This window comes from Nesoenas mayeri (assembly GCF_963082525.1).
Source record: "Nesoenas mayeri genome assembly, chromosome: Z".
In the NCBI taxonomy this organism is placed as follows: domain Eukaryota; kingdom Metazoa; phylum Chordata; class Aves; order Columbiformes; family Columbidae; genus Nesoenas; species Nesoenas mayeri.
Window position 1 is genome coordinate 62,270,676 of NC_137542.1, and position 12,602 is coordinate 62,283,277.

A 12,602-nucleotide genomic window follows, 5' to 3' on the forward strand; every position below is an offset into this window, starting at 1 on the left:
GAGTGTTAATGTATCTCTCTATTATACTGGTAGTTTTTATGCCTTTTTTTTGCAAAGTGTATTCCTGAAACACTAAAGATAAAATTTCAAATGACAGTTAATTTGACTGTATCAAGAGAGAAGTTTGAGTCCCAGTAGTGCTGGGAAAATTACCTCAGCTCCTCTTTAGTTTGATCACGCCAGTGTTGATAAGAGAATCCCAGTAGACCTTGTTGGGCATATCGCTATATTATACTTCTTGTTGTTTGCTGTTATTTCTCAGTTAATTGCAAGTTCTCTGATAATTTATTTGGAAACTATAAGAAAAAAAATTATGCTTACATTGCACTGTGTCTTCAGGGCTGGGAGCTAAGATTTATGTGTGTAATAGAAACAGCAAATGTTTTCTCCATTCTAATAAACTTATCCCAATTCTGTTTTAAATAAGATACTATTTCTGTGGGCTTATGTTTTTGTTGTTGTTGTTCCTTTTCGCTGAATAGAAGCAGTTTGAAATTGCTGAGAACTGCTAGTATTAATTCTGATTCTCACTTGTGGACCCACTGCAGAAGGAACACTGACCTTCTGGGTTATATTTTGTCTTCTAGCTGGTAGCTGGGAGCGTTGTGATGGCATTTGAGGAAGTGTGTCCAGACAGAATAGATCTGATTCACAAGAACTACCGAAAGCTTTGTAACTTGTTGGTTGACGTGGAGGAGTGGGGTCAAGTTGTGATAATCCACATGCTAACTCGATATGCACGTACACAGTTTGTAAGCCCATGGAAGGTAAGTTTTTTACTTCTTAAATTACTATTGTGTGCTTGCATTCTGAATTATTTCCATTGTTGGATATACTTAGTCCTTTAAGATGCATTTTTATGTAAAATTTAACAAAAATAGAGATCAAATAAGTCGTAGCTCTCTAAGGCTCTACTAAGACAAGGCATCTGCCCTTCTTCAGAGCATGAGAATTGTCCTTCCAGACTATAACATGTTCTCATTTACCCCAGGTACGTATCTTGAGCAGCAGAGTCCTTTTTCTATGGTGACATGACTTTAGAAGATTTTATGTGAGTCAGAGCTAGAAAGGTTTGCCTTTCTGTCCTGAAACTGGGTGGAATCTACTTTCTTTGTAGGTATGAATACCCAGTAACACAGCATGGTGAAAATTACGTTACTTGTCTATGCTTTGCCATGTACTGAGGGACTGTGTGGATACTTGAATATATATGTTTTTGAAATGTGCAACGTAAAAAATGTTGTGGTGTTTTTGTTTATATTATGTAAATATTGAGTATACTCTTACTGCAAATTTATAAAAAGATATTCAAAATACAAATCCTATCACTTCTAGCAACAAAAAAGTAGACAGCTCAAGAAATTGATGTTATTAATATTGGTATCAGTAGGGATTTAACTCTGAATACCAATTTAAATTAAAAGACAGAATACTTCTGGAAAGAACTGTGTAGAATTGCTCCACAGCTCCAGTTGTTTGCATTTATTACAAGCTTGTGGTAGTTACTACTGTTAAATTTTACTATTTAATTTAATTCATGTTTAAAGATGTACATATTCATTGTTATATTATATATACTGTTTTACAGCAGTAGTTGGAGATGGACTTTGTGCATTTGCACAAAAACATGTTTGGGATACCTGCTCGTAATGAATATGAGGTGATCCCAGAACCTTAGAGAAAATTTCATCATTTGATTTTTTAATTTTTTCTTTAATTACTGTGCTTTTCTTTGAATGGAAGTAGCTTTGCTATAGATCAGCTGGTGTGTCTTAACGCTTCTGTTCAGGCATTGTTATTTCAGTGCAAATTATTGTGGTTTGTAATTAGCATATTAACAATTTTTTAAAGGTTTATTTTTCAGGGTTGGAGTACAGAATGACACGTACTACTACTGAGCTGTTTCAAACTCTGTCTTTTAATTGCCTTTACCTGAGAATGAGACTGAAACGCAGTGGCATTCTATGTTAATATATGTATAATTTATTATGTGAAAATAATTCTAAGAAATGTATTTGGACTAACAGCTAATTTTGGTCTGATTTAGTTTACAATTATGTTCATTTCTTCTTAAATAAGCAGGGGTTATAATTATTAGAAAACTAGAAACAGCAAAAATATCTGAAGTAGAATCATACTTTTTGCACTGCCAGCTGGGTCCTGGAATACTCTTTTTCATTCCAGATGAAAATTAAATGGTTTGTAAGAACACATATTTCCAGAAAATTACTTAAAATAAGGAAAGTGTTTTTAGATAATGAGACACTTAAGTAATGTTTTCCTAGCCTCCTTGAGGCTTTGAGTGTTTATTACATGTAGCATATTGAAAGCAAGTAACTTGTGTTCTTCTCTCTGACCTTTAGAAAAAAACAAAATTGATAATTTACTTTGCCTAAAGCTGGAGTTTCACAATAGATTTAACCTGTTTTTAGCCTGTGATTGAGCAAAGGAAGAATACGAGAAGAGGATGACCTCCTGTCTTGAATGCAGAGGTTGGAGGCCTTGATGGTATTAGGTTTCTTTAAGATTCTAATACACTTTTTTCACTGAATCCAGATGGATGACAGTTGTTGGTTTGGCTTCTGCTCTCAGAATGCAAAAGCTTTGTGTACTGCCTGTGTCACTCTAAAATTGACCAGCAGTGATATAGGATTAATAACACTTTGCTTCCACTTTCATGAGCTTCAGTGCAAAATTTAGTTTGTCTACCTACTCAGCAATTAAATTAGCAGAATTTTTTTTCTGGGCCTAGTTGAAATGCATGCCTTTGTCAATAGGTTCTTAAATGAACTCATCATACAATAGGGCACTTGCGCAGTAGAAGAGATTTTTAATTTAGTTTATTTGCATCATTATGGATCAGTATTTAGGCTGTTTATATGTAAATGTATGATTTGAGGAACAATTAAGTGTTGACAAAGTAGATTGCAGTCATATCAATTGCAGTGCATTTTCCATAATTTTTCTAACTGACATCTTTGATGATAAATAGTGGATGCCAAGTCAAAGCCGATTATACAGTGCACTAGGAATTCATGGCGCTGTCAGGGAGAAGACCGATTGACTTTAAATTTACATATTAATGAGAAGATTTGTTAAGAGGGTGCTTGACTATAGAAAATAACAGCATATTTATAGGGCACGACACTTTATAAATAAAGCTGATGCAGGAAAATGGAAATTAAACCTATCAGATTAATAAATTCAAGACTGCTAAAATGCGTATTTGCATTTTTATTCACTAAAATTTTCCTTACTTTTTTGAAAAACATACGCTGCTTCTGTGCAAGTTGAGCTAATTCCCAACAAGCAGTGGTGTAGTATTGTAACATTTGGAACTGATTTCTTGTGTATTTAGAAGACTAAAGTAAAATTTAGAATACTTACCAGTTGTGGAGAAAAATCCTTCTTTCAGATATAAGCTTAAATTGTTGCAAAACTTGGAGTTACCTGTTAACCAAGAGTACCTAGTGTTATATTCTTGTTTAGTCTTCCCTGAAGGGTAGAATTTTTAATTCCAGTCATGAACACTGTAAGGAGGAATGTCCTTGGTTTATCCTATTTGTCTTGAAATATTAGAGGGTGTTTCTGAAGTAGTTACGTGTGAATAGCAGCTTTGGAATAACGTTTTTTCCTGTGTGAACTGCATTCAGGTTTAACATGTGTTAATTGCAATGAGAGCAAGACACTAATTTTCTGAAGTGAAAATACCTGCTTGAGACTAACTAGAAAGAAGAATTTCAGCAGTTTTCTGGGAAGGCACATATTTGATGACAGATAACATTGTAATGCATTCCAACTTAGATGTTTTGCCCTGCCCTAGTCATGGGAGCTGCTGGGACTGCCAGAGTTGTTTGCGAATAGCTCCTGCACTATTACAACTTGCAGCCTAATATTGATACATGAAGGTATTTAAAATAAAGTTGATGTTGGTTTCCATGAATGTGTTTAGTTGCAGTCTAGCAGTTCAGGAACTGATTTTCAAGCTGTTCAGCCATCCCAAGGAGATGAGGATCACAGGAGGTAGTGACTGCTTCAGCTGTCCTGGTGTGTAGATCTGCCACTCAATGTGTGTGGCATCTGGGAGGGTGTCTTCTAGAAACAGCTGACTTGGTCAGAAGTTTGGACGGTCATTTCAAAGAGCAAAATGGAGATGGCAGCTGCAGTCTTGCAAAAAATTAGTGACTCTCAGGGCTGCTCAGCTTCATTTCAGACGATTGCAGGTTGCAAAAATAAACTTTCTTGGTGTTCAATTAAGATTGGAAAAAATGGTGAATTCAGATTGATCATGGGCTTCAATCATAAGAAAGTTATTTAAAAACAAGTACTTATGAAAAGCATGACTTTAGGCTTACACTTTCAGTATTAATTATTGAAGTGTTGCTCAATTTAAAGTACTCAGAGTTTGATATAACTGATGGAGGGGTGGGACACAGAAATTAAGCCTGAAGAAAATGATCTGAAATATAAGGAATTTTAGGAGAAAAATAGCAATTCTTTGAATGTATGTACTTAAAACCATGAGTCATGGAAACTAGCCTGGCTCTTGAGGAATTACAGGAAGAAACACGTTGAATTTATCTATATTGATTGCTACCTCTGACAAAATACTGAGGTCCCTTCTGACCTCAACCATTCTGTGATATCTAGTAATTTGTTAAATGCTTTAAAAAAAATTTCTGCTCTTGTATTGTTTTCTTAGTATCTTATATGTGTGAATTCTTAGTGTATTCCATAAAGGTCATGATTATGTGTGATGGAATTGAGTGTTTAATGGCTACTTAAAATGGCTCAGCAGTGTCTAGTACTGCTCTAAATATTTGAGTTTTGTTCCCTGTATTGGATGCACATTGAGTGAACTGTAATTGTAAATTATAAAGCTTCAAGCACAACATACAGGGCATACTGTCTATCCTTAACTTTTGCAGAACTTGTTAACTCTGTAACAAGTATTCTGAATCAATTCTGCTGGTTTATTGCAGGAGAGCAGAGTAAAACTTCTAAAGTCTATACTGAGAGACTGAGAACAGATGAAGGGAAAGGTGTATTCAGGCTGATAGCCTCCTGTTAATTAGGTGAATTATGTAGATAAAGTGCTAAAAATGAAACAAGCTAAAGTACTTTAAAAATATTCTGTGTGTAAATAATTCATTTAATAATGAATCAACCTGAATGTACCTTTCCCTTCTTCTGTTCTCATCCTTTTCAGTGGTGGATGTAGAAGATGGACAGGGAGACGTAGATAGTCAAACACATTTAAGAAATATGGAGAATAACATCCAGTCTTTTAGGATAAAATTTATCAAGATATGTTATGTGTTAGTACAGTGCAGACCTTACTGAAGTTTCATTGCAGATATTTGTGCTGTGTGGTTCTACCAGATGATAGTTTTGCTGACTTTATTTTCTTTTCATTGTTTCTCCTACTGTAAAAGATTATGAGGCCGGAGAATTTTCTTCCCCAGGGATCAAAAGCAGTCATCTCATTTTCAGCTTCCATTGATCTGTTCTCTTCAGGTGCAAGTGGGAAACCACGTAGGTCAGTAGATTTATTTGAGCCTGATTTGCCCAATAAGATCAAAAGATTAGATTTAGGAAAAGTAGTGTACAGTGAATTTGTGTTATACTTACTTCATCCATTCTTGGTATACCTGTCAGAATCCTCAGTCTGGAGGATTCTGGATTCAGTTACTTTTCCCCTTTTTGTCAGAGTGCAGTACTCTCTGACCAGGTTCTTTTAGATGTACACAAGAATGGGGTAGTGTTTAATATAAAATTCACTTATTTGAAGATATTTGGCTATTCTACTATAATACCAGTAACTGCCAAGTGTACTACTTAATGAGAATAACTTAGAGCATAGATTTTTAACAAAAAATGGCCTCACGTTGATTGTTGAAAGTCGATTTCTTGAAATTCTAAACAAAACTTTATGATCCTTATGGATATAATCTGAGACTATTTCAATGTATAATAGTCTCTTCTGTCACTGAAAGGGAGCATTATTGTCTTTCTGCCTTCCCTCCACATTCTCCCTCTCTTTCCTTATGTTAGGGGTAGTGTTTCTAAGGCAATCTGGATAAAGGAATTGATCCAACAGAAGAGTAACTGAAAGGACGGGGAGGTTTGAATTTCAACCACATAAATTTCCTGATTTGCTTTGCTTTGTGTCTTCCAAGAACTTTCTGCTGGCAAAAGAGAAGTACAGTCTGTAGATGAATATACCACTTAACGTTGCAGCAAAGTGTATTGCTTGTTGCTTCCATTAATCCAATGCAGTGGAATAGCAGCAGTGAGTAGAATCTGTGTAGGGAAGACCGCTCAGACATTTGTATCAACTCAAATTAAGAAAGCAAGCCCTCCTTTTCCTGTAAATTTGACGAATAGAATTTCTGTGTACTCCATCCAATGCTGTAGTCTTACCTTCTTGACTTGGGATGAGGTTTTTTTTTTATTATTTATATATAGGGTAAAAGGCTTTCTAGCCACCTGTTGCAAAGAAGTTGTTAAAATTGTTTTTATTTCTGTTTAGGTCATTAACTTAAATATACTAAAATTAATTGGAATTATTTTTATAGAAAATAAATTGGAAGTGGTTTTATAGAAATTTAAGTAACCATTGGCTGACTGCTAATCATTTTTAACTTATATATCAGATGTACTAGACGCTCATCAGCCCAGGAGCTACCAGTTTCTAGCTTTGGTTTTGGCCACTTCAGTTATATTTAATAATAGAAAATTATGTGAGCTATATGAAATTAATGCTGTTTTAGAATACTTTTGGGCCTTCTTGGATGCCAAAATATTTGTAAGTTTTTTCCTGGGCATCTATCTGTGGGAAATTAGTGTCTGTCTAGTAACTTGTGTGGCCTTTTCATTGTTATACCAGTATTTTCTCTGGATAGTTAGAAGACTTGCAAAATAAGCTTCCTTAGCTACTTTGCAAATGTAAACCTTTGTATAATTTTTCCTCTGTTTGAGCAAGACCTGTGTGAGGTCAGACCTCTGCTCTGAGGAAGCTTTAGTTTCCTGAGTCTGAGCCTGTAGGCTTCTTCTCTTTGTAATACCAGGCAGAATTTTTGTTTCATCATGGAATATTTCAAAAGGACCATTGAGAAGAGTAAATATAAGAAATGTATAATTATCTTGGATAATCCATCTCTTTGACAGTGTATCCAGAAGTTTCTTCCAGTTTATCGTTGGGAAAATGTCAGACAAGAAGACTGTGGGTAACTTAGGCTTGAATAGTAGTAACTCTTTCTTTTCTATCATGGCTTTTTATATCGGAATGAATATACCACTGGTTGTTAGTGCAATAATATGACTGAAGTGAATCAGCAAGTGTTCTAAGATGCTTTCAGCTCCTTTGACTACTTATGCATTAGGATGAAGGAAAAAAAAATCCTGTAATACAGGATTTAATGTTTGTTAATGATGTTTAGGTTATTAGGGCAGACTTTCTGGTGAGGATAGCAGACTTTCATCTTTCAGACTGCCAATCTAAGTACAGGTACAGTTAGCATTCTTCTAAGATTTCAGGTCACTTTGTGTCTTGAAAATCTGAGGCTTTTAACTAACATATAGAGCAGTACTGTGTTCCAAATATGGTTTAGATGTTGGATACATATTTTAGTAACTGTAGACAATCCTGAAGCTTTGTAAAGAAAAATTACAAATAAAGATTTGAGTGTGTTTGCATGTGTGGGAAATGCAGAAGTTCCTTTTGTTCCCTTGACTTTATTTTTAAAACCATCTACATTTTTTTTTCCAGAGAGAAAGGAGTAGTTTTAAGGAGTTAAGTATACATGATTTGGTGTAACTAAATGGTATATTAGGAGCACTAGTGAAGTGGAGGCACTGTGAACCATTACAGTTCTGTACAGGCTGAATATCTAGGAGGTCCCTGTTCCTCCATACTGTGTTTGAAATTCATGATGGGGGTGACTCCTACTTCTGGAACATGTAACACCCTTCTCTTGGTTGCAGCCCCAAAGTCACTGGTTCATAAGTTCTTGCTATTGTGATGAGATAGTTTATACCACCTCTTCATATAGTTAAACTGAGGTTAAACCTTAACCATCATATTAAGTCTAAAAACTGCTCAAGCTTTTAACCAAGCTTCTGAATACAAGTTCCTAATTCCACGTCAGTTTTTGAACTTGAGGAAAAAAAATTGGAAACTTTTAGGCAGAAGCAGAGGTGTCTTTTCCCTTTATTTTGTGCCTTTGCCTTTGCTTCTTCTCCATTTTATTTTTGCAATGTTTATTTTATCCCTTCTTTTTCTTCCTTGTATTTTCTGTTCTTTCTTTTTCCTTATGCTCTAAATGTTTCTTTTTGTTATTGTTGTTTGTTTGTTCATTTTCCCCATTCTTTACTTTGCAAATTGTTCTTCACACTCTCTTTATTGTGCCTTTCCACACAGTATTGAAAGTGTATTTGTGGTAAGAGAAAGCTGGCTTATGCCTCACTTCCATTTTGAGGAGAATGGAACTGTTTTGAAAAATGAAAGGGATCTAAAAATCTTTTTTTTTCTTTAAATTCTACCTCCAAGTATTGTGAGACTTTGTTAGAATAATCACTGGGTACTTAGGGTTATAGAAAGATAATTATTGCAACATATTTAAGTCTTAGACTCTATTTTTAGACACCAGTCCTATACGTACTTGCTGCTTGTTATAGAAATGAGCATGAGCTTTTGAACACTTGGATTTTCAGATTAGTTGGGTATGAAGTTACTTAGCACAGATGTTCCTGTAATTGTGATATATAGGGAAAAATTTAATGTTCAGTGGTCCCCAAACCCATACATACACCTGTGCAATGCTTTTGTCTCAGAGCTGTAGTACAAAACTTAGAATTCTGAGTACAGGCTTTCTGAAAGATATTTTGGGATTTTTTTTTTTAGTATTTTAATTCATTACACTTGAGTTTGTATTCAAAACTATGTTATCGATTAAACGAGTTTTTAAAAGCCACTGTGTGGCTGGTTTGAAGAGCTTTTGCAGTCATGTAACAAATGAGTTTACATACTTATGTTGTGGTGGCTTTTTTTCGTTGTTGTTTGTGTTGTGTTGGTTTTTTTTTTTTTTTTTTTTTTTTCCCTCTAAGAATGAAATAAACATCCATGTCTGCACTGGAATTATAGAGGGTATTATATAAATGAGAGTATGTGGGGATATGGTCTTAGAATATCTATATGAGAGGAAAAGTTATAGTAAACTACAAATGAAGCTTCATTTTTTATTGTTTATCACGTAACTTTTATATATACTGGAAGTAAAGTTAAGAACAGTGTTGTAACTGAAAATGCCTTAAAGTTAAATTGCACTTGCCACAGTCTGGTTCTCATGCTTGAGTAGTGTCTTTAGTACTTTAGTGTAGCTTAAGTATCAAGCTTCTTATTTGTAAAATTGGAAGCTTTTTCTATAGAAAGCTTTATGGAATTGTGTATAAAATATCCCCAAATTAGTAGAATTTTATGGTGAGTTTCTTAGCCACATTAAAATGTGGCTTTTCTAAAGAATTGTGAAAATGTTTTGGTTAGTATCAAACATGCAACTCCAGAGGCTATTAATACCACAAAGTATGCTGACTTGGAAGATTAATTCTTTCACAGAATAATATCTTAAAGTTGCCCCAGCATAGCTGTTTACAGGAATGTTACAATGCCATAGTCACTAAACTGCTAAGAGTACCAAGAAGATGCTGGAGGATTTTATGCAATGGCTTTCTTGTTTGTTAGAATTGAACTGAGACTAAAGCTAGTGGTTTAAAGCCAAATAATAGATATTGTTTATAATCTCACTTAGTTTGAAGCTTACTTCTTGCAGCTTTGGACTATTGTTACGTGCTGACACAATCCTTTCCTACTCATAGTGCTGAATTGTCATGACATTACCTTGGTTTGAAAGATACTAAACTCGGAATTATTTAAGTCATGAGAAAGTGCAGCTGATCTTTAGACCGTGAGACCATTGCCACAACCTTGAGGCCTTATGGAATATAAATCTAAGTTATACTCCTCCCTTCCCTCAACTGTTGAACCTCTTTGAAACAACCTGAGAATAAAATTCAAGGTCTTTCTAGTGAAGGGTTTTAATTGAGCTCAGAAACACTTCAGAACTTCTGTATCCCAGTGAGATGAAATCTGTGGGAAAACAATTACTCCTGAGTGAAATACCTCTTGTGTGAAAATGCCCTGTTTTTTGTCAATGCTCTGAAAACAGGAAAGGGTGTCTACTTGTATGAACATGATAAAGACAAAAAAGAATGGGGGAGTTTTCTTCTTTGAAAACTTATTATCCCATTCTTTTCCCATGTTTTTAGATCATGGATTCTCAGCCTGCAACTTTCTTGTGTCTCTTGGCCTTTTGTATTAATAGACAGTTAACGTATTTGTCATTGAATTATAAAGAGTCTAGTAAGAACTTTCAATGGCAATCACATTGTTAACCCATTTTCAGGTTGTATAATTTCCTGGTAGATGTTTGTATTTGAAAAACAGATTGTTTGTCAACATCATGTGACTGTTAGTCCAATATGAAGGTTATAGAGTGGGAGTTAAATCAGAAAATATAATTCACAGTGTGACCCAAATATTTCTTCAGTTTGTCACAACTACCATTTCCATTAATACTCAATTTCTATTAGCTGAAAACATGTTTATCTCTCTAGATAAACTTTAAAAACCCATGAATATAATTGTGTGCAAGGAACCATGAAATCTCATTTGACTAGAACATGATAGCTTTTAGCTAAAAGTTAAAACTGAAGTACCAGTTTCCATTGTAGTTTATTAGAATTATATAATATCTTTTATATAACTATATTAATGTATTACATTTTCAGTATAATTCCAGGAGACTCATTTGAGTAAAGTTGTAATATGAAAAATGATCCACAGAAGAGGGCACTCTAGACGTCCAAGTCTGTTTCAGTGGCTTCATATCTGCATAGTTCTACAAATCCAACCAAAAACTCAGTTTTTTTCTGACCCTTCTATCCTGATGGTAATGTATAGACTGTGGTTGTAATTGAAGTAAAAATTATACCATTCAGACATACCAGAGTAGCATCATGATGATCTTGTGATCTTTATTGGTTCTTCATTCCATTGTGGTTTAGTTAACTGATAATGTGTTTGTACTTTTTGATTTATGTAGAAGCAACAGGTCTGGTCCCTGGTGAAGTGATATGCAATGTTTTGTAGTGTGATAACTTTGTAGGGTATTTTGTATAAATAATATAGGCTATATATTTTTGTTTATATCTCATATCACACTACGTAATCATTGCATTCTGTGTTTACTGACTTTTGTACTGAAAGTGTTCAGTCTATTTTGACGTAATTTAGAAGGGAGTAGCAGACCGTATGCCTTCTGATCCTGTGACTGCACATTTCTTCAGGAAGCCTCTTTACAATTTCTTTCCTGATAGAATACAAGTGATATCCCGGACCACTACTTCATTACCAGAATCTTTTTCTGTTCTATTTGTAGAAAGGAGAAATTAAGTTTCTCAAATTCTCATTCATTTTTATGTAGTGTTGTTCCTGAAAGCTGTAAATGCATCGTGTCTGAGACCACACAGGACACACTGTTCTGCTCTGTTGACAATGTGGACAGTAGCTTTCTGTCCATTCAGGAATAGCTACAGTTTGTAACCGTTACAGTAACTTGCATCCTGGTACTGTGATCTGGTTTGTTTCTCACCCGTCTTGTAATCCTCAGCCTGTTCTTTTCCAATGACTCTGCATACAAGAGCATCAGCAGGAGCTTGGTAGGTGCTGGAAACTTGTTTTCCTTCAGTATAACACTAAAAGATTTGGTAAATTTCAAAATAGGAAAATGGTTTGATGAGTTGCTTCATTAATTTTGTCCTACAGAAAAGGAAGTATCTGAAGCTTTTAAACGTTAGAGAAACCAGGATATGATTCATTTTTCTGAGGATGAAATATTGTTCTAAATGCTGCAAGATGCCTTGCATGGTCTTCAGGTATTATGGACCTTCCATAGGCTCCATACCTTCAGGACCTGCCAGAGACATAGAAATATTTCTCATACTTGAAGGAGTATAAAATGGCACTTAATACTTAGGAACTTGAAATACCCCCCTATTTTCACATGGCCATTACAGCATCTCATCAGATCATTATTAGGTCCTGTTAGTCCATTCACTGTAGCACAAGTCTTAATCACACAACTGGTTACAATGACAGCCCACCTAAGAAAAAGTGAGTACACTTTGGTGGGTGGTTAGTACTTGAAGGGAAGCCGTTGTTTATGAAGTGGATGATCTGATCCCTTTATTCTGAGACTCTTCAACTCCCTTTGGATTAATAAGACAAAAGTTACAACTTGCTCTCAGTCATTTAGTACCTGAAGATCTCTGGCAAACTTGCCTTTGTGCCTTCTAAGGCCTTTCTCATGCCAGGCTGCAGACTATTTTGCTTACACTTTATTTTCTCAAATATTTCCATGTGAGATTGTGCCTTTTTTTAGATGACTAGTAATTCTTCATGTCAAGCTTTCCCTAAACTGACATACCTGTAACTTATTAAAGAACTTCTTGTTGTGGAGAGGATACATACTTCTGCCAGCATG

The 12,602-nt window shown here is 34.9% G+C and overlaps 1 protein-coding gene across 1 annotated transcript in view; it reads left to right on the forward strand.

Moving 5' to 3' along the window:
* Positions 1 to 12,602, forward strand: part of AP3B1 (adaptor related protein complex 3 subunit beta 1) — a 153,965-nt gene that overhangs the window by 42,441 nt on the left and 98,922 nt on the right. The window contains exon 7 of the mRNA XM_080362158.1: positions 588 to 767. Coding sequence (XP_080218284.1) covers positions 588 to 767 — 180 coding nt within the window. The remainder of the gene's footprint in view (positions 1 to 587; positions 768 to 12,602) is intronic.